This window comes from Diplotaxodon limnothrissa, linkage group LG8 (genome assembly GCF_057381915.1).
Source record: "Diplotaxodon limnothrissa isolate DT_005_m linkage group LG8, D_limnothrissa_male_GT1.1, whole genome shotgun sequence".
NCBI lineage: Eukaryota > Metazoa > Chordata > Actinopteri > Cichliformes > Cichlidae > Diplotaxodon > Diplotaxodon limnothrissa.
The window spans coordinates 3,353,036-3,375,685 of record NC_140603.1 but is presented as its reverse complement, the minus strand read 5'-3'; the positions used below and the strand labels follow the sequence as shown (position 1 = coordinate 3,375,685).

Here is a 22,650-nt window from a genome sequence, read left to right as displayed (position 1 = left end):
TGGCTAGGAGACAGGTGAGGAGCATTCAGCTCCAAGAGCCTGGTTCCGACCAGCCTCCCTTGCTAGCAAGTAAAAACCGGTTCATTTCCGCCGCTTGTATCCGCGATCTCGTTTTTTCGGTCACTACCCACAGCTCGTGGCCATAGGTGAGGGTAGGGACGTAGATCGACCGGTAAATTGAGAGCTTCGCTTTACACTAAGCTCCCTCTTCACCATGATGGACCGGTGCAGTGTCCGCATCACTGCGGCTGCACCGCCAATCCGTCTGTCGATCTCCAGCTCCCTTCTCCAATCACAAGACCCCGAGATACTTGAACTCCTCCACTCATCTGGGTCGGGGATGAGTTCCGACCCGGAAAAGAGTGAACACCCGGAAAAGAGTGAACACAGCACCCTTTTCCGGCTGAGAACCACGGCCTCAGATTTGGGGGTGCTGATCCTCATTCCCGCTGCTTCACACTCGGCTGCGAACCTTTGTACATTTTTATGAAAAGAAAAGAGAGTTTTCGGTGAGATCCAGGAGGAAGCTCAGAGGGGACAGGGCCTTTTCTAATTTGCCCTTGCACGTTAGAGAGGCCCCTTCACTCTCCACTTTTAAATCACGTCTTAAAACCCACTTTTATTCTTTGGCTTTTAACCTCAGTGAGACATAGTTTTCTCTTGTAATGAAATTAGTTATTTTATTAATTATTTTACTTTTTCTTTTATTTGGCTTGTATTTATTTCTTATGTAATTTTATTATATAGTTCCTATGTACAGCACTTTGTGTCAGCTGTGGTTGTTTTAAAGTGCTTTATAAATAAAGTTGATGATGATGATGATGACGTGTTTGTTTATTATCCTTATTGTTTTATCTGGGACTGTTTGCAGACATCTCAGAGAGAGGAGACACCAGCATCTGAACAGAGACTCAAACCAGCAACCTGCAGCTCCCTGCTTGGCTGCTCCAGTTTTCTCCTCACTCATGTTGCCCACCAGTGATTTCTAGCTGCCCACCCACACAGCAGGCTAGAATATGCGCTGAGCCTCAGCACCCAATACTTGGACATGTTTTCTTTATTAAATAATGAACCAGACCCCAAAAGTAAACAGCTGTTATTGCTAGGCAACGGGAGCAACATTTGGTGATGCAGCACCTGACATTCCTGACCATGTGGGCGGAGCATGCATGAAATGGAATGTTCAGTAGAACTGTGCAACACAAGCACTTAGTTCCAGCATGTTTCATTGTATCCAGACACAGCTAGAGACACATCTACAGCAGCATCTCTGTGCAGGACAAACGACAGTTGACGAAGAAAACAACGAAAACTTCACTTCACTCCTCTACAAAACGTTGGTTCCTTTGTTTAAAAGGTCAAAATGAATCAGGGGAGAACGAGAAGAGGATCGGCGAGTGCTTCACCTCACATTACAGTACAGCTGATTCATTTTAAATTTCAAATGATACAGGCTGAAAATGTCAAATTAAAAGAAGAGGCAGAAAAATCAAGAGGAGAAGCTAAAAATTCACAGTTTGAAACTCATGTAGTATTGCAGGAATTACTGCATGTGGGTCTCAAACTTAAAGGAGAGAAAATGGGAAAACAACAGGCAGAAAAGGAGAATGAAAAGATGAAGAAAGAACTGTTGGAAGCTCAAAAAGCATTGGAGGAAGAGAAAAGCACAGCACAAGAAGCCAACAATAAATATCAAACTGCAAAGAAGGAGGCAGGAAATGTGATGCAGGAATTACAGGAGGTGCAGGAAGCTTTTGGAGAGGGCAAAAGGAAAATGCAGTTGGCAACTCAAGAAGCTGCAAATGTAACAGCTGAAGCTGAAACACTAAGAAAGGAATTACTGCATGTGAAGCAACAACTTGAAGAGGAGAAAAAACGTAAACACGAGGCAGAAAATGAGATTGAAAATATGAAGAAAGAATTGTTGGAAGCTCAAAAAGTGTTGGAGGAAGAGAAAATTAAAACACAGGAAGCAAAGAAAGAAATGGAAGATACAAAGAGTCACACTGAAAACATGAAGAAGGAACTGATGAAAGTGCAAGAAGAACTTGCAGAAGAGAAAATTGAGGTGAAGGTATTCAAGAAAGAAATGACGGTGACCAAGAAAGACTGCAGAGACGCACTGAAAGAAATGCGAAAGCACAAAAAGGAAGCTAAAGAGCTCCTCAAACACAAAGGGAAACTGGCCAAACAGCAGCTGAAAGAAACATTTAAACATGCCGAGGAGCAGCTCAACAAGACCTTAAACGAACTGAAGGCAAAAGAAAAGCAAGGCGAGGACAGGAGGGGATTCTGGAGCAGCCTGCTGAGGAAGAACTGACCCAGCAGCATCTCAATAGTTTCTTCCTCCTCTCCCCACCTTTCTTTCTCCCCATCCTTCTTCTTGGGACGTTTGTTTGTTTTTTAAAAACTCTAATCTAAATACATGTACTGAAACACACAAATAAAATTGCCATAACTTGACCTCATGTTGCCTGCTTCTTTTCTTGTGTGTCTGTGGATGTAAAACAGTAACACACCTCCTGCTCTGTGTCTTTAATTGTAAATAAATGCAATATGTTTTCATTTTAAAATGCAGTGCAAAAAACTTCTGCTCTGAATCTTTTTTTTAGCAAAAAGCTTTTTTTTGCCTGCTGTGGAAGTTTTCCATTCAAATAAAGCTGCAGACGAGCGGTAGCTAACATTCTTTAATCAAACACACAAAGAACAGACAAGCTTGATGAAGTCCCTGCATGACCGCGGGACAGACGGTCAGCAGAGTCTCCCTGAGCCCAGCATGGCTCTCAGTTAAATACCTTCTCCAGGAACAAAAGGCAGTACACAGCTGTTTCACACCTTAAGCTTCACACTCCCTTGCTGCCTCCCAGAGTCCTCGAAGACACAAAAGACTCTTCCTGTGGAGTTGTCTGCTTCCCCCAGCTTCCTTACTACACCCCCACCATTTGTCTTACTGTATGGATGTGAGACATGTTAAAATCCAGTGGCACCAAGGTATCATACAATAAAATAATGTGATTAAAAGAAGCACTTAGAATTTGCTAAGGGAAAAAATCACATAAACAGGAAGTAAACAAACATGAGATCAGCTGGTCTACTGACGTTTTCTGCAAAATCCTGAACTCACTGTCACCTCAACAACATTATAATGAATGTGAAACATTACAGATCTGAGTTGTCTGAGTAACAGATGCATTTTCATTTGTCACTTTACTACAGGGAGTGCAGAATTATTAGGCAAATGAGTATTTTGTCCACATCATCCTCTTCATGCATGTTGTCTTACTCCAAGCTGTATAGGCTCGAAAGCCTACTACCAATTAAGCATATTAGGTGATGTGCATCTGTGTAATGAGAAGGGGTGTGGTCTAATGACATCAACACCCTATATCAGGTGTGCTTAATTATTAGGCAACGTCCTTTCCTTTGGCAAAATGGGTCAAAAGAAGGACTTGACAGGCTCAGAAAAGTCAAAAATAGTGAGATATCTTGCAGAGGGATGCAGCAGTCTCAAAATTGCAAAGCTTCTGAAGCGTGATCATCGAACAATCAAGTGTTTCATTCAAAATAGTCAACAGGGTCGCAAGAAGCGTGTGGAAAAACCAAGGCGCAAAATAACTGCCCATGAACTGAGAAAAGTCAAGCGTGCAGCTGCCAAGATGCCACTTGCCACCAGTTTGGCCATATTTCAGAGCTGCAACATCACTGGAGTGCCCAAAAGCACAAGGTGTGCAATACTCAGAGACATGGCCAAGGTAAGAAAGGCTGAAAGACGACCACCACTGAACAAGACACACAAGCTGAAACGTCAAGACTGGGCCAAGAAATATCTCAAGACTGGTTTTTCTAAGGTTTTATGGACTGATGGAATGAGAATGAGTCTTGATGGGCCAGATGGATGGGCCCGTGGCTGGATTGGTAAAGGGCAGAGAGCTCCAGTCCGACTCAGACGCCAGCAAGGTGGAGTACTGGTTTGGGCTGGTATCATCAAAGATGAGCTTGTGGGGCCTTTTCGGGTTGAGGATGGAGTCAAGCTCAACTCCCAGTCCTACTGCCAGTTTCTGGAAGACACCTTCTTCAAGCAGTGGTACAGGAAGAAGTCTGCATCCTTCAAGAAAAACATGATGTTCATGCAGGACAATGCTCCATCACACGTGTCCAAGTACTCCACAGCGTGGCTGGCAAGAAAGGGTATAAAAGAAGAAAAACTAATGACATGGCCTCCTTGTTCACCTGATCTGAACCCCATTGAGAACCTGTGGTCCATCATCAAATGTGAGATTTACAAGGAGGGAAAACAGTACACCTCTCTGAACAGTGTCTGGGAGGCTGTGGTTGCTGCTGCACGCAATGTTGATGGTGAACAGATCAAAACACTGACAGAATCCATGGATGGCAGGCTTTTGAGTGTCCTTGCAAAGAAAGGTGGCTATATTGGTCGCTGATTTGTTTTTGTTTTTGAATGTCAGAAATGTATATTTGTGAATGTGGAGATGTTATATTGGTTTCACTGGTAAAAATAAATCATTGAAATGGGTATATATTTGTTTTTTGTTAAGTTGCCTAATAATTCTGCACAGTAATAGTCACCTGCACACACAGATATCCCCCTAAAATAGCTCAAACTAAAAACAAACTAAAAACTACTTCCAAAAACATTCAGCTTTGATATTAATGAGTTTTTTGGGTTCATTGAGAACATGGTTGTTGTTCAATAATAAAATTATTCCTCAAAAATACAACTTGCCTAATAATTCTGCACTCCCTGTAAGTGTTGGAGTCAAATTGTTAAATGTTGTCATTGTGTTACTTAAATTTGTAAGTCAGCAGGGAAGGCTGTTTCTTTGAAGTTGGCTAGGAGACAGGTGAGGAGCATTCAGCTCCAAGAGCCTGGTTCCGACCAGCCTCCCTTGCTAGCAAGTAAAAACCGGTTCATTTCCGCCGCTTGTATCCGCGATCTCGTTTTTTCGGTCACTACCCACAGCTCGTGGCCATAGGTGAGGGTAGGGACGTAGATCGACCGGTAAATTGAGAGCTTCGCTTTACACTAAGCTCCCTCTTCACCATGATGGACCGGTGCAGTGTCCGCATCACTGCGGCTGCACCGCCAATCCGTCTGTCGATCTCCAGCTCCCTTCTCCAATCACAAGACCCCGAGATACTTGAACTCCTCCACTCATCTGGGTCGGGGATGAGTTCCGACCCGGAAAAGAGTGAACACCCGGAAAAGAGTGAACACAGCACCCTTTTCCGGCTGAGAACCACGGCCTCAGATTTGGGGGTGCTGATCCTCATTCCCGCTGCTTCACACTCGGCTGCGAACCTTTGTACATTTTTATGAAAAGAAAAGAGAGTTTTCGGTGAGATCCAGGAGGAAGCTCAGAGGGGACAGGGCCTTTTCTAATTTGCCCTTGCACGTTAGAGAGGCCCCTTCACTCTCCACTTTTAAATCACGTCTTAAAACCCACTTTTATTCTTTGGCTTTTAACCTCAGTGAGACATAGTTTTCTCTTGTAATGAAATTAGTTATTTTATTAATTATTTTACTTTTTCTTTTATTTGGCTTGTATTTATTTCTTATGTAATTTTATTATATAGTTCCTATGTACAGCACTTTGTGTCAGCTGTGGTTGTTTTAAAGTGCTTTATAAATAAAGTTGATGATGATGATGATGACGTGTTTGTTTATTATCCTTATTGTTTTATCTGGGACTGTTTGCAGACATCTCAGAGAGAGGAGACACCAGCATCTGAACAGAGACTCAAACCAGCAACCTGCAGCTCCCTGCTTGGCTGCTCCAGTTTTCTCCTCACTCATGTTGCCCACCAGTGATTTCTAGCTGCCCACCCACACAGCAGGCTAGAATATGCGCTGAGCCTCAGCACCCAATACTTGGACATGTTTTCTTTATTAAATAATGAACCAGACCCCAAAAGTAAACAGCTGTTATTGCTAGGCAACGGGAGCAACATTTGGTGATGCAGCACCTGACATTCCTGACCATGTGGGCGGAGCATGCATGAAATGGAATGTTCAGTAGAACTGTGCAACACAAGCACTTAGTTCCAGCATGTTTCATTGTATCCAGACACAGCTAGAGACACATCTACAGCAGCATCTCTGTGCAGGACAAACGACAGTTGACGAAGAAAACAACAAAAACTTCACTTCACTCCTCTACAAAACGTTGGTTCCTTTGTTTAAAAGGCCAAAATGAATCGAGGGAGAACGAGAAGAGGATCGGCGAGTGCTTCACCATGCATTACAGTACAGCTGATTCATTTTAAATTTCAAATGATACAGGCTGAAAATGTCAAATTAAAAGAAGAGGCAGAAAAATCAAGAGGAGAAGCTAAAAATTCACAGTTTGAAACTCATGTAGTATTGCAGGAATTACTGCATGTGGGTCTCAAACTTAAAGGAGAGAAAATGGGAAAGCAACAGGCAGAAAAGGAGAATGAAAAGATGAAGAAAGAACTGTTGGAAGCTCAAAAAGCATTGGAGGAAGAGAAAAGCACAGCACAAGAAGCCAAAAATAAATATCAAACTGCAAAGAAGGAGGCAGGAAATGTGCTGCAGGAATTACAGGAGGTGCAGGAAGCTTTTGGAGAGGGCAAAAGGAAAATGCAGTTGGCAACACAAGAAGCTGCAAATGTAACGGCTGAAGCTGAAACACTAAGAAAGGAATTACTGCATGTGAAGCAACAACTTGAAGAGGAGAAAAAACGTAAACACGAGGCAGAAAATGAGATTGAAAATATGAAGAAAGAATTGTTGGAAGCTCAAAAAGTGTTGGAGGAAGAGAAAATGAAAATAGAGGAAGCAAAGAAAGAAATGGAAGATACAAAGAGTCACACTGAAAACATGAAGAAGGAACTGATGAAAGTGCAAGAAGAACTTGCAGAAGAGAAAATTGAGGTGAAGGCATTCAAGAAAGAAATGACGGTGACCAAGAAAGACTGCAAAGACGCACTGAAAGAACTACGAAAGCACAAAAAGGAAGCTAAAGAGCTCCTCAAACACAAAGGGAAACTGGCCAAACAGCAGCTGAAAGAAAAATTTAAACATGCCGAGGAGCAGCTCAACAAGACCTTAAAAGAACTGAAGGCAAAAGAAAAGCAAGGCGAGGACAGGAGGGGATTCTGGAGCAGACTGCTGAGGAAGAACTGACCCAGCAGCATCTCAATAGTTTCTTCCTCCTCTCTCCACCTTTCTTTCTCCCCATCCTTCTTCTTGGGACGTTTGTTTGTTTTTTAAAAACTCTAATCTAAATACATGTACTGAAACACACAAATAAAATTGCCATAACTTGACCTCATGTTGCCTGCTTCTTTTCTTGTGTGTCTGTGGATGTAAAACAGTAACACACTTTCTGCTCTGTGTCTTTAATTGTAAATAAATGCAATATGTTTTCATTTTAAAATGCAGTGCAAAAAACTTCTGCTCTGAATCTTTTTTTTAGCAAAAAGCTTTTTTTTGCCTGCTGTGGAAGTTTTCCATTCAAATAAAGCTGCAGACGAGCGGTAGCTAACATTCTTTAATCAAACACACAAAGAACAGACAAGCTTGATGAAGTCCCTGCATGACCGCGGGACAGACGGTCAGCAGTCTGAGCCCAGCATGGCTCTCAGTTAAAAACCTTCTCCAGGAACAAAAGGCAGTACACAGCTGTTTCACACCTTAAGCTTCACACTCCCTTGCTGCCTCCCAGAGTCCTTGAAGACACAAAAGACTCTTCCTGTGGAGTTGTCTGCTTCCCCCAGCTTCCTTACTACACCCCCACCATTTGTCTTACTGTATGAGTGTGAGACATGTTAAAATCCAGTGGCACCAAGGTATCATACAATAAAATAATGTGATTAAAAGAAGCACTTAGAATTTGCTAAGGGAAAAAATCACATAAACAGGAAGTAAACAAACATGAGATCAGCTGGTCTACTGACGTTTTCTGCAAAATCCTGAACTCACTGTCACCTCAACAACATTATAATGAATGTGAAACATTACAGATCTGAGTTGTCTGAGTAACAGATGCATTTTCATTTGTCACTTTACTACAGGGAGTGCAGAATTATTAGGCAAATGAGTATTTTGTCCACATCATCCTCTTCATGCATGTTGTCTTACTCCAAGCTGTATAGGCTCGAAAGCCTACTACCAATTAAGCATATTAGGTGATGTGCATCTGTGTAATGAGAAGGGGTGTGGTCTAATGACATCAACACCCTATATCAGGTGTGCATAATTATTAGGCAACGTCCTTTCCTTTGGCAAAATGGGTCAAAAGAAGGACTTGACAGGCTCAGAAAAGTCAAAAATAGTGAGATATCTTGCAGAGGGATGCAGCAGTCTCAAAATTGCAAAGCTTCTGAAGCGTGATCATCGAACAATCAAGCGTTTCATTCAAAATAGTCAACAGGGTCGCAAGAAGCGTGTGGAAAAACCAAGGCGCAAAATAACTGCCCATGAACTGAGAAAAGTCAAGCGTGCAGCTGCCAAGATGCCACTTGCCACCAGTTTGGCCATATTTCAGAGCTGCAACATCACTGGAGTGCCCAAAAGCACAAGGTGTGCAATACTCAGAGACATGGCCAAGGTAAGAAAGGCTGAAAGACGACCACCACTGAACAAGACACACAAGCTGAAACGTCAAGACTGGGCCAAGAAATATCTCAAGACTGGTTTTTCTAAGGTTTTATGGACTGATGAAATGAGAGTGAGTCTTGATGGGCCAGATGGATGGGCCCGTGGCTGGATTGGTAAAGGGCAGAGAGCTCCAGTCCGACTCAGACGCCAGCAAGGTGGAGGTGGAGTACTGGTTTGGGCTGGTATCATCAAAGATGAGCTTGTGGGGCCTTTTCGGGTTGAGGATGGAGTCAAGCTCAACTCCCAGTCCTACTGCCAGTTTCTGGAAGACACCTTCTTCAAGCAGTGGTACAGGAAGAAGTCTGCATCCTTCAAGAAAAACATGATGTTCATGCAGGACAATGCTCCATCACACGTGTCCAAGTACTCCACAGCGTGGCTGGCAAGAAAGGGTATAAAAGAAGAAAAACTAATGACATGGCCTCCTTGTTCACCTGATCTGAACCCCATTGAGAACCTGTGGTCCATCATCAAATGTGAGATTTACAAGGAGGGAAAACAGTACACCTCTCTGAACAGTGTCTGGGAGGCTGTGGTTGCTGCTGCACGCAATGTTGATGGTGAACAGATCAAAACACTGACAGAATCCATGGATGGCAGGCTTTTGAGTGTCCTTGCAAAGAAAGGTGGCTATATTGGTCGCTGATTTGTTTTTGTTTTTGAATGTCAGAAATGTATATTTGTGAATGTGGAGATGTTATATTGGTTTCACTGGTAAAAATAAATAATTGAAATGGGTATATATTTGTTTTTTGTTAAGTTGCCTAATAATTCTGCACAGTAATAGTCACCTGCACACACAGATATCCCCCTAAAATAGCTCAAACTAAAAACAAACTAAAAACTACTTCCAAAAACATTCAGCTTTGATATTAATGAGTTTTTTGGGTTCATTGAGAACATGGTTGTTGTTCAATAATAAAATTATTCCTCAAAAATACAACTTGCCTAATAATTCTGCACTCCCTGTAAGTGTTGGAGTCAAATTGTTAAATGTTGTCATTGTGTTACTTAAATTTGTAAGTCAGCAGGGAAGGCTGTTTCTTTGAAGTTGGCTAGGAGACAGGTGAGGAGCATTCAGCTCCAAGAGCCTGGTTCCGACCAGCCTCCCTTGCTAGCAAGTAAAAACCGGTTCATTTCCGCCGCTTGTATCCGCGATCTCGTTTTTTCGGTCACTACCCACAGCTCGTGGCCATAGGTGAGGGTAGGGACGTAGATCGACCGGTAAATTGAGAGCTTCGCTTTACACTAAGCTCCCTCTTCACCATGATGGACCGGTGCAGCGTCCGCATCACTGCGGCTGCACCGCCAATCCGTCTGTCGATCTCCAGCTCCCTTCTCCAATCACTCGCGAACAAGACCCCGAGATACTTGAACTCCTCCACTCATCTGGGTCGGGGATGAGTTCCGACCCGGAAAAGAGTGAACACCCGGAAAAGAGTGAACACAGCACCCTTTTCCGGCTGAGAACCACGGCCTCAGATTTGGGGGTGCTGATCCTCATTCCCGCTGCTTCACACTCGGCTGCGAACCTTTGTACATTTTTATGAAAAGAAAAGAGAGTTTTCGGTGAGATCCAGGAGGAAGCTCAGAGGGGACAGGGCCTTTTCTAATTTGCCCTTGCACGTTAGAGAGGCCCCTTCACTCTCCACTTTTAAATCACGTCTTAAAACCCACTTTTATTCTTTGGCTTTTAACCTCAGTGAGACATAGTTTTCTCTTGTAATGAAATTAGTTATTTTATTAATTATTTTACTTTTTCTTTTATTTGGCTTGTATTTATTTCTTATGTAATTTTATTATATAGTTCCTATGTACAGCACTTTGTGTCAGCTGTGGTTGTTTTAAAGTGCTTTATAAATAAAGGTAATGATGATGATGACTATGGATGGCTTTCATCAGTCCAGCCATGATCTGATCAGAATACCATTATGACTTATGACTTGTTCTTTTCCATGTATCTTAATGCTGCTTAGCCAGCAATGTTCTGTTGAAAAGTGATGTGTTGATGCATGCTCAATCATCAAGGTAAGGAAATCCCAAAAAGTTGATTCTGCTCATCTGCACGTTTTCAGTGGGAGAAATGTTTCGTCACTTATCCAAGTGACTTCTTCAGTCACTTCTGACTGCAGGTTTCCCTTGTTAGATATTCCCCTTTAGGGATTTCTAAAAGGAGAACAATGTCTGCATGACACACTGTAGAGATGGTGTCTGAGAGCTGGTTCTACCGAAGAGGGGCCCGAAACCTGAACCCTCTGCCTCCCATTCTACTTTTAAATACTCTAGGAACAACAAGTGAGCCTGCAGTCTGAGAGTTCTAGTTCTATTGGGATGATACTGTATTATGAGGCCTTTAAAATATGATGGTGCCTGATTATTCAAGACCTTGTATGTGATGAGGAGTACTTTAAATTTGATTTTGGATTTAACAACTGGATTTAATTTAAGAGAAGCCAGTACAGGAGTGGTGTGATAACACTCTCAGCTTTATTAAAAAGGCTCATAAATGCCTGTATTTTCTGAGGAAGCTGAAGGGAGCGGGGCTGAACTCCACCATCCCCAGTTCTGTCTACAGGTGTGTGGTGGAGAGCACAATGACTGCCTGGATTACTGTCTGGCCCTGCAGCTGCACCATAGAGAAGAGAAGCAGACACCGCAGTGAGCGGTTAAGACTGCACGCAGGGCTATTGGATGTACCATCCCACTGAGACATTTACACCAGCAGATGCAACGACAGAGCAACTAGCATCACGAGACACCGTACTCCGCCCATCCTACGCATGGACTTTTTTTCGCCCTCCCTTCAAGCTGGAGGCTGCGCAGCATCTGGGGCGAGATCCACCAGTCTGAAGATGAGTTTTTCCAGATGATATGAGTCTGATGAACTGTGCCAAACTGCCACACCTCCGAATATACAGTCTACATTCTGCATTTTGAATTGACTTATTGCCTCAGCCATTATTACTTAATAGGTCATTTATTTATTTAATAGGTTTTTATATTTATTATTAGCAGCACCATAAATCTGCCTCAGCAATGGAAGTGTGGAACCTTAACATCCCAACCACCCTCAGGATGCTGTTGAAGTTCTGCCGGACATAAAAGTTGAAGATGTCACGAAACGGGGCCTCTGCCATACATTCCCAGTGCATGCTCCTTATCCGTTTGGGCACGCCAGGCCTCTCCAACTTAATCCCCCACCACCATATCCAATTCAGCACCTGGTGGTATCAGCTGACAGATCTGCTCCTATCTCCACCTGAGTGTCCAAGACATACAGCCACCAATCCTACATCCTACAACCCATATCTCAACCTGAAGGTGCAGGGAAACAATCCGTTCATCAACCATGGAAAAGTGCTGAGCACTTGTTTTTACCTTACATACTGTATTTATGTTTGCTTGTTTCAATCAATCTCTAAATAATAGGAATATAAATAAAATAAAAACAACAGAAAAGTGCTCAAGACTTTCATAGTACTGTATTTCTTCTTCATTTACATAATAATTCTCTTTTTGAATATTCCTGAATCAAGCATATTTGATCATTTCCAGGTTTACATGAAACCAGGACAGATTCTCAGTGTGGTCTCATTCTTCTGAACTCTACTGCATGCGACGTGAAACATATTTTTACTAAATCTATCACATGTGGACCATGGATGTTTCCTACCTCTCAACATAGATACTTTTGTTGGTTCCCAGAAGGAAGAGGCTGTTAAGGATTCTGTAGCAGGAAACCTGGACATCACCCACTGAGGCAAGAGAGACAAAATCTGTAGGCAAACTGACATCATCGTCCAGATGAAACGTGAAGTTTTCACTTACAAATGAGGTCTTCTCCAAACATGTTCTGTCCGATGTGTTCAAACAGTGAGGAGAGGACGGGGAGCAGGGCGAAGGTGGTGTAGTTGATGATCTGAGTCGCTCCTCGTGGTTGGTCCCTGCTGTGAGTGAACTGGCCGAGCTTCAGGTTCTCCTGAGTCTTCTCCAGATCCTTCGCTGCGCTGTCGAAGTATGACCGTAAAGCTGCCTTCACTGACTCCAGGCCCGTCTTCATCACTGTCCTGATAGAGTTACATTAATATCTTGACAAGAGATGTTCTTTTTTCAAACACGAAAAAAGCACTTTGAGAAAATATGGGCACATTCAACCAGTCTGATAACTACGGGGCAATTTTACCAGTATTTGCTAGTAAATATTATTCATTCAACGCTGTCAGGATTTTACTGAGTTTCCAACTAAATGGTGTTGACGATTATTTTTGTGAGAGGCCTCGTTAAACTTTGCTTCTAAAAGTACAAAACAATGAAACACATAATTATCTGAGGTAAGAATTCACTGTTATAGCCGCACATAATGATTATCCTTTATCAGTCTGAGTTTTCATGATGTTTCCAGACAGAAACACATCCATCAAACCTGTCTTATAGTTATACTGTGCTGTTTTCTTAGATTCTTTTTAATCTTGTTATTTCAGCCAGCTATAATTTGAAATTATGGGTTTTATCACTTGCATTGAGAACTAAACTTTGTAGTCTAGGCTTACTTATGCAAGAGTTTGTATTTTATGGCATTCATTGACTCGGATTTCTGTCCCACACCTGTTAACTAAACTTTGGTCTCCTGGCTGATACACTAGTTTGTTATTACGTCTCTGCCCTTCAAACCCAGACTTTACCACTGTTTAAAAGAGGACTGCTATCTCTTGACAGCTAATATTGCAGCTTATATGAACAACTACCACACTCAGTGTAGTTCATACTGCTTTGGGTTAAAGTCACTGATTCCTTTTCTCTGTGGTACTTATTTTTGAAAATCTGCGTTGATTCATGTTAATTTTTCTGTATTTGTTCTTTTGCTTTATTCATTTATGTTTTTCCATAGAAAGCTGAAAGCATTCCCGTCATTCATCATTATGAGGTCACAACTGGTCACGTTTTTACCTGGCATCCAGGCTTTGTCCCAGTATCTGCAGACAGTTGACAATGGAAGTGGCATTGTTCCCTGGTGAGCAGAGAGAATTAGCTGTGAAACTGCAAACTCACATCATGGAGCGCAAAGGCTTCACACAGTATCTGTCTTGGATGTGAAATTTTTAGCACAAAACCACACTTACACAACAACTGTTATGTTATGTTGAGGAAAATGATGTTCCTTGGAAAAACAATAAATAAACAATTATAAAATAAAGTTTATGTTAAGTGGAAATGTTACACTTGCTACTTTTACCCTGTCATCAGTGGCTGATAGCAAAAGCCATTAAATATCAGCATAATTGATATTCTAACAGCTTTTGCTTTACGTGCACCTAATAATTATCTTTCATTTTTGACAATATGTTTCTAAAGTGCCCATTTTTGAGTCTGAAGAAATGGAACATCTTTTTCCTGTGAGGACACAGTGATGAGGATTTATACACCCACAATACCATGCATGCACACACACTTAGGGATGCCACGACAACTCATACTTTGCTACCAAGTCACTGGTAGAAAAACTAGATAGTATTGGTATTTTTCATTGGAGGAAAGAAAAGTCTGTTCAGTCTGTCACTGTATGTGTGAGTGGTATCATATTTATCATATATTAAAGTATACAGGCTCAAACCTTCTGGTATCGTGACATCCCTGCAGACACCTGCACCAATTACAAGTTAGCTTATGAAGCTCCCGTCTGATAGGACAGGAGGAATGTACTGCAGTTTAAAAGTAAACTGCAGTAGAAGTGCCATGTATCAAAATACAGTCAGTCAGAAAAAGTTTCCATAGGACTCCATGCAGTCCTGTATAAAACTGAGTACACAAGTAATAATTCAACAGGAATTAACAGGGTAAGTAGCAGCCAGATGCACTTCAATTATTGCCAATTAGCAAATGTGACCCTTTTTTTGCAGTTTGCTCATCTGGATCACTGATGTGTTAACATCAGGCCATAATCTTCCCAGGACTGGGCATGCCAGAAAATGCACCTTAAAGTCAGACTGTAACAATGCTCAGAGGAAAGCTACAGCTCAGACTGAAGACTGATCGTCTCAGTTAGCATGTTAAATATTACCTTTCATGACAGCACAGTTAGAAATAGATTGAACAAGGAGTAAGCCTCCTCTCTTTAAAAAGACCGTGACAACATGTTTTAGGTTTAGGTAAAGTTCAATCTGAACAAAGAATACAAAGAGCAAAGATGTCACGAGACTTCTGGGATTGGTGATGGGCTTGTATTGCAGCCACAGGAGCTGGGCACCTCGCAGTCACTGAACTGACAATGAACCTCTCTGCATATCTAAGTATTCTGGACTCATATGTGAAGCCTTTGGTCTGACTGCTAAAGCTTGGCCCACAAATACAACAGAATTGCTGAAAAGAAAACAATCAAGGTGCCAAACATGAACCCAATTGAAACCCTGTGGCAAGATCTTGAGACAACTATTCATGAAGAAATACCTGCAAATCTTAAAGAATTGACACAACATTGTAAAGGAGACTGGGCCAGAACTCTTTCACAACAACATGAGAGACTGAAAAACTCACATAGAAAACCAAAACTACAGCAATGCTGCTAAAGGTGTTTTTCCAGTTAACTGAATCATGGGGTGTACTTAGTTTTTCACAAGGCTGCATAGTGAAAATAAACTCTTGCAAATGTTTCCACTGTTCAAAAAGTCGAAATGTGTTGGTAACATGCCAGGATAAACCACAACGTGCCATCAAAAACAGGGAAACAGACAGCAAGCTAATGAACACAGTTGCAGTTTTCCATCTTTTAAGAAAATTGGCTTAAAAATCAAATATTTTATCTTTAGGGAGTTAACTCGAATGTTTACACTGTCCTTACCAAACAAGGATATCCTATGTCTGACAAGAACTCCCAGTTTGCAGAAAAGACTGAAAAGATTTAATGGAAGATGAGAAGAAGAGGCAGAATGGAAGAAGAGGAAGACAAAAGAGGAAGACAAAAGTGTGAGGCAATCAAATGAGAGGAACACAGAGGAAAGAGCCCATAGGACCAGACATTCAATATTTAGGCAATAAGACATTCTCATGTTTTATTCCTTTCAACAATATGCCTGACTTTTTACTGTTGTTGTAATGCTGGCCATGCTCACCTGGTCACCATTTCCTTCTCCTTGTTAGAGGCATGGCCACCACTGCTGATGGGATGGATGGCCGTGGACAAGAAGTACAGCCTGTGGTTTTTAAAGTACTGATCCACCAACGGCAGGACGACCTAGGAGTGAGACATGAAGCCTCAGAGCTTGTCAATCATATTGATTTTCAGTTTTAATAAAATACATAACTTTCTATACACGGAACACTTTGAGCATTATCAGGTGCCAAACTAAGTGGAGATATCCTCTGAATTTCAGGAGCGGGACCACTCCTCCTTCACGCCCCCTCTGGCCTCAGGCTATAAAAAACCCCTTCTCCTGCTGTTCTCATTTTCATGCCCGGCCCGACAGCCGTCGCCAGCCCCCCCACAAACCGCAGCACTATTCACACTTCCTCATCCCTCACCGCCCATCGTTATTCTTTTTTTGAGTTAATTATTAGCACACTTTTCAGTAAATTACCTGCCACAAATTTAGTAACTAATGATTTTTATGTTCATTGCTCATCCCCTAAAATTCTGCGCTACAGATACAACGTCACATCATCAAAAACTGTGTCCATGCCTTCACTGTGCTGTCACTGTGCCTCTTTAGCTAACCATTACAGAGGATTTTGAACAGGCACAAACCAGGAAAAGCCTGAAATTTACACATTTTGCTTTGAGTCAGTCAAATGCTTATTCTGCTCTGTGTCAATTTGGAAGAAGAGATCATAATTATTTGCAGTTTTAGTCAACCTGATAACTTAATTTTGAATTCTGTTGCTGATTACAAAAAACTAAATCTGATATATAAACTTAATAAAACAAAACAAGAAAAATAAGTGTCTAGTCAAAAAAGATTTCATCACCTTTCCAAAGAACTTGATCTGCTGCTCATGAGGAATCTTCTCTCCCTTTGGTCGTGTTCCCACATCTACAGCAGACAGAATACAGTGAGTATGGGCTGATGAATTTAAGGTGTGGAAAATATAAAAACTTTTTTTTTTATGCAAACAGTTCACTAAATAATAATATTTTTCTTTTCTTTTTTTTACATTTGCATTATCTTGCATAGTATTTGAAATTCCTCTGAGCCACAGAAAAAGGCTAAACTCTACTGTGCGAGCCGCCACAGCTGTGTAGCCACGAGCTTGAAATCCGAGGGACTAACAGGACTCGACTGGTATTTAAGTTTACTTTACTTACACATGAACACATTCATTAAGTGCTATCCTCACTATACTTTAACCCTTTTCTGTAGCACACACATGCAAACTGATGGGTGGATTTGGGGTTCAGTATTATGTTCAGGGACACTTAATAAGAACTGGAGGAGAGAAGTAGACAAGCCACTCTACCTCTGAGCCACACAGAGGTGTTTCTAGACTTTTTACCACTGGGTCGCATAAGGAGTCCAATGAACAGTCAGGTAACAGGACATAAGAGAAATCTGAGAATTCTATAATCATGTTATGAATTAAATTCAGAAATGAACACTAAACCAATTTCTTCAACTGGTTCAGCAGGTTTAGTTCCCAGTCCAGTGGTGCCTCATCCACACACCCTCACTACCTTCTGTGATTTTGCCTTTCTACCATTCTTCCCTCCAAGTGAACTCTGAAGATCTGATCCCCACACATCTGACAAACATCCCCAGCTTGACTGTGACTGTGACAACAGCTTGAGAAACTACACCACACAGTGTACTGATGCATGTGCAGTCATCCATGTAAAGTTGATTTTGTTCATCTGGAGGTTTTCAGAGGGAGAAACATTTCATCCAAGTGACGTCGTCAGGTTCAACTTACTGCAGGTTTCCCAACCTTTTAAACAGTAGATATGCATAATGACTGACACTAGCACCACTGACTAACAATGGGTTGTGAGGTCAGTTTCATGGTCATTAATATGCAAATGATCAATGGCCATGAGTACCATTCACAGAGAGTTGGAGAATGGCTGCAATCACAGTATTCTAAGATGGTGAAAGATGTACCCTTAGGCTTCCTCCTGGATTCAGAGACGGTCTTTCCTTTTTGTGAATGGCCTCCTTGACCTCCCTGGAGGAACACTGGTTTGGGCAGATAAACCAATGGTCTCATATAAGGTTACGTCTCTCTTTAGTTGTGTTCCAGCCACTGAAGCAGTGGAGGTAGTTTGTAAGAGATTGACCCCAACCTCAGCAACAGGGTCACTCTCAGCACCAACCAAGTATGTTTGCTTTTGGAACTGTGTATTAATTCCACCCATTTTATATGCAAGTGTCAGTACTACAGGCAGAAACATGGGTGTGCCATGGGTTCCCCTGTTTCACCCGTTGTGACCAACTTTTATATGGAAGATGTGGAAAAGAGGGATTTGCTATCCTACCCTGGAACACCACCAAGTCATTGGTTCAGGTCTGTGGATGACAAATCTGAATGAAAATCAAATCTCAGGACGTACCACAGTCCACTCAAGTTCACGAGGGAGGATATGAAAAGTGGCAGGTTAGCCTTCTTAGACTGTGAGATTTCCATCAGTAACGGGGGACATCTGAAAGCTGATGTGTACCGTAAACCTACGCATACGGATCAGTATCTAAGGTTTGACTCTCATCATCCACTGGAGCACAAACTGGGCGTCATCAGGAAACTACAACACAGAGCGAACATCATCCCCACTGACACAGCAGCCAGGGAGGCAGAACAACATCACATCAAGAAAATGTGGTTATCCCAGCTGGGAAAGAACTTGCTCCAGTTGATCCAGGAGAGAAGGACAACGGCTGCCTGAGACGAAAACCTTTAGTGAGTCCTCAGATGTCAGGAGTATCGGAACAGCTGAGATGCAGTTTTTCTAAACACAGACTTTCTGTGGCTTTTAAATCCCAAAAGACGCTGCACCAAAAATTGTTCCACCCCAGGGATCGGGTCCCCCGACACAAACAGAGTAATATAGTGTACGCTGTTAAGTGCAGGAGGATTGCCGGGGAAACAAAACAACCTCTGGATAAGTGGATGGCACAACACAGCAGAGCCACCTCGTCAGGCCAGGACTCTGCAGCCTATTTACACCTACAGGCCAGTGGACACTCTTTCAGTGATGAGGATGTAACATCCTGGACAGGGAGGAAAAATGTAGAGAAATTTTCAGCATACCACCGTCTTGTCATGTACTTTATTGTACTTTATTGAGCCCCGTGGGGAAATTGCTCTCTGCATTTAACCCATTCACTCAGTGAAGCAGTGGGCAGCCATTGGGCGCCCGGGGAGCAGTGTGTAGGGATGGTACCTTGCTCAGGGGTGCCTCAGGGTAGCTGTTAAGGGGAATCGAACCCCCGACCTTCCGATCATGGGGCAACCACTCTACCTACTGAGCTATCCCTGCCCTGCGGGTCCACTGTCTTATAGATTACTTACTACCTTACAAACAGGTTGCAACTCTGTCTGCATACAAAACCCAGCCCTGCATCTAACCAGGTGAAAACTCCAAATAAAAAAGTGTCATATTGCTATATCAGTGCTATAACAACACCATGCCTTCACGTTTCCTAGTGTGAAAAACAAAAGAGAAAAATCTGGGAATGTCTCAGAGCAAGACCCCAAGACTGTTTTAGCCTCCAGTGACAATTTAGTATCTAAAGAGAGAGCTACTTCCACAACCTTCCTCAAAGCATTGTACTTAGCAAAATATGGAAAAAACAAAAAACGTTCCTGCTAAAAGAAGACGACAAACTTGTTTCACCAAATGAGGCAAAAGTATCATGGTTGTTGTATCATGCACAACAACCAGGTTGGTGATGTAAACAAGTGGCTCTTACAGGCATGAGAAGATTCTTACCAAACTCCATCATGTGTTGGTGTGCCTGGTCCACGTAGGTGATGATCTGCTGGAGAAAGGTGTAGGCAAATCGTTTCTCTATGGCAGGAGTGTCCAGCTCCTGTGACTGCACACCTCTGGAATCAGCACAAAGGATGTTCTCCTTTTATTTGCATTTCTACAACTTGTGTTGTACACTGCTTTTGCGAAGTTAAATCAAATCCACACTCCAGCGCTGTGCTACACACACTAATGTTGTATTTTCTGAGTTAGACGTTTTAGAAAAATTGAACTTTTATGAAATTGATCTTCTAATCTCAAAACAAACGCCAAAGACAAACTGTTTCAAATATAGTTGGACCAACCTGGACACAATGTAACCATTGATTTGGAGGAACTTAAGGATATCTTGTGCTTTTTCTCTGTCTTTGGATTTTTCTTTGGCAGTCAGTGTGTCGTAAGGAACCAGCAGTGGGTGGTTTCCTCCACCTGGAACAGAGCAGCAGGGCAGAGAAGAAAGATAACAGACTGTGGCAGCACTTAACTATGTGACATCTTAACATCTACCAGGTTACTGGTGGTCCATCACAACTTTGAGATCGAATTTTCATCTATTCAAAACACCAAAATGCAATTCAAAAAGTGATAATAAAATCCGGTAAAGTAAGTACCAATCCAAAGGAAATTAATACTTGTTTTACCAAATTCTATAAAGATCTGTATTCTAGTAAAATTAAACCCTCTCAAAGTGATTTTAGCAACTTCTTCGATCAATTATCTATTCCCCAATTAGATGAAGCCCTGAGAGATGAAATTGATTCCCCTGTCTCCGAAAACCATCTTTTAGGAACAATCCAAGCCTTACCACTTGGAAAGACAGCTGCCCCGGATGGATTCGGTAATGAATTCTATAAAGCCTTCCAAAATAAAATTACTCCTCTCATGCTTAGGATGATAAATGACTCTGTTAAAAATAAAAGGTTACCAACTTCACTTTACGAGGCAAATATTTGTTTGCTTCACAAAACTGGAGAGGAGGAAGGCGACCCAGCACATTATAGACCCGTTGCTCTTTTAAATTGTGATCACAAAATCATAACCAAAGCCTCAGCTACAAGATTGAGCAAACATGTTTCAACAATTATACATCCTAATCAAACAGGATTTACTCCTGGTAGATGGTCATTTAATAATGTCCATTTATTATTAAATACAATTTACTCAGGTTATGGAAAAGATGCTAAAACAGCAGTACTTTCTCTGGATGCTCAAAAAGCGTTTGATCAGATTGAACGGTCTTATATATTTGAGACTCTAAAACAATTTGGTTTTGGGGAATATTTTAGGGATTGATTAAAATGATTTATCTGTGTCCTGCATTCTCACCAACGCAGATAAATCCTCCCCCTTTCAATTACAACGTGGAGTGAGACAGGGGGATCCCCTCTCACCGCTTCTTTTTGATATAGCTCTGGAGCCCTTTGCCATTAACATAAGAAACCACCCTGGTATACAGGGAGTTAAATTTGGGAATGTTGAAAGTCTTGTTAATATGTATGCAGATGATTTACTCATCTGCCTTTCCGAACCAGAAATTTCATTCCCTAATCTTTTAAATTGCATTAAACACTTTGTGAAATTATCAGGATATATGATCAATTGGGACAAATCTGAATTTATGCCAATAACAGATAATCTATGCCCAAAGTTTCTCAGCTCTCTCCCATTCAAATTAGTGACTACATCTTTTACCTACCTTGGCCTTAAGATCTCTAAAAATCCCAAACTCCTCTATAAATCGAATTTCTTGGAAATGCTGGACAAGCTCAAAGACGATATTAGAAAATGGAAACTGCTTCCTCTGTCTCTGATTGGTCGAATAAATTCAGTTAGAATGGTGTCTTTGCCACGATTTTTATATCTTTTTCAAAACCCTCATATTTATTTGCCACTTAAATGTTTTAAGCAGCTTGATTCATTGATTCTTTCTTTCATCTGGGCAGGAAAACCCCCTCAGATATCCAAGGCTCATCTTCAAAAAAATACTTCCAGTGGGGGGTTGGGTCTCCCTGTGTTTAGACATTATTACTGGGCAGCAAATTCAAGAGCTCTATTGCACTGGCAGTGGGGTTCGCCTACTGATTATTGTTATAAGCTTCCTGTCTGGCTCCAGGCAGAGGCAGCAACAGTATCTGAAGCCTCATTACCGGGCTTATTGTTTTCTAACACGGGTTCTTCTATTAATTCGATCAGTCGTAATTTTGTTGTTAAACACTCCTTAAAGATATTAAGTCAAATTAGGAAATCTCTTAAACTACCGGACTTCTCAGTAAGAATACCAATAATACATAACTACGTGTTTAAACCAGGTAAAATGGAGAGGGTGTTTTTAGAATGGGGGGGAAAGGGACTGAAATGCATTGAGGACTCATATATATAGATGACAGATTCATGTCTTTCCTTCAACTTCAACAGAAGTTTCAGTTACCTCAATCATATTTTTTTCGTTATCTTCAAATAAGGAATTTTGTTCAACGAAACTTTTCAGACTTTCCACTGAAGCCACTAAGTCTTACTGATATAATTCGGAAAGCAGATTTTAAACATCTGATATCTCAGTTTGTGAAGTGCTTTACAATCCCAGCTGATTCTGATGGAATTAAGAATACACGGGCTGGAGACCTCGGTGTTCCTGTCTGAGGACCAACGGTCAAACTGTTTGTCCAACATTCAGAAAGGCTCAGTAAACGCCAGATATAAAGTAATCCAGTTTAAAGTCATTCACAGATTACACTTTTCTAAACTTAAACTTAACCGGATCTATAATTCTGTATCCCCCTTATGTGACAGATGTAATATCGGTGAAGGTTCCCTTGCACATCTATTTCGGCATTGCCCTGTCTTGAAAGCTTTTTGGAGCCAGATTTTTACGTGGTTTTCAAACCAATTTGGGAAAAAAGTACCACTTGATGGTACACTGGCTATACTTGGATCATTTGCATCAATCGAATCTTTTTCCTTAATTACAGTGGGTGTGCTGGCTGCAAAGAAACTTATTCTTTTACAGTGGCGGTCTTCTTCGGCCCCGTCTTTTAACAGGTGGCTTAATGAGATG

General features: G+C 41.6%; 2 protein-coding genes across 2 annotated transcripts in view; one reads left to right on the top strand and one right to left on the bottom strand.

Moving 5' to 3' along the window:
- The window catches only part of ryr2a (ryanodine receptor 2a (cardiac)), a 282,131-nt gene that overhangs the window by 94,626 nt on the left and 164,855 nt on the right, over positions 1-22,650 (bottom strand). The window contains exons 62-69 of the mRNA XM_085361763.1: positions 19,901-20,024; positions 19,557-19,672; positions 16,604-16,668; positions 15,751-15,872; positions 15,480-15,529; positions 13,592-13,652; positions 12,473-12,711; positions 12,318-12,399 (exon numbers count right to left, since the gene is read on the bottom strand). Of these exons, the coding sequence (XP_085217889.1) occupies positions 12,318-12,399; positions 12,473-12,711; positions 13,592-13,652; positions 15,480-15,529; positions 15,751-15,872; positions 16,604-16,668; positions 19,557-19,672; positions 19,901-20,024 (859 nt within the window). The remainder of the gene's footprint in view (positions 1-12,317; positions 12,400-12,472; positions 12,712-13,591; positions 13,653-15,479; positions 15,530-15,750; positions 15,873-16,603; positions 16,669-19,556; positions 19,673-19,900; positions 20,025-22,650) is intronic.
- LOC146626122 (uncharacterized) lies at positions 1,580-7,718 on the top strand. Its single transcript, XM_085361742.1, has 2 exons — positions 1,580-2,257; positions 7,710-7,718. The coding sequence occupies exons 1-2, from the start codon at positions 1,580-1,582 to the stop codon at positions 7,716-7,718; spliced, it is 687 nt and encodes a 228-aa protein (XP_085217868.1).

Bases quoted from the DNA above. Each gene is read 5' to 3' on its own strand.
- LOC146626122 (XM_085361742.1), top strand. From the start codon at position 1,580: ATGGGAAAACAACAGGCAGAAAAGGAGAATGAAAAGATGAAGAAAGAA.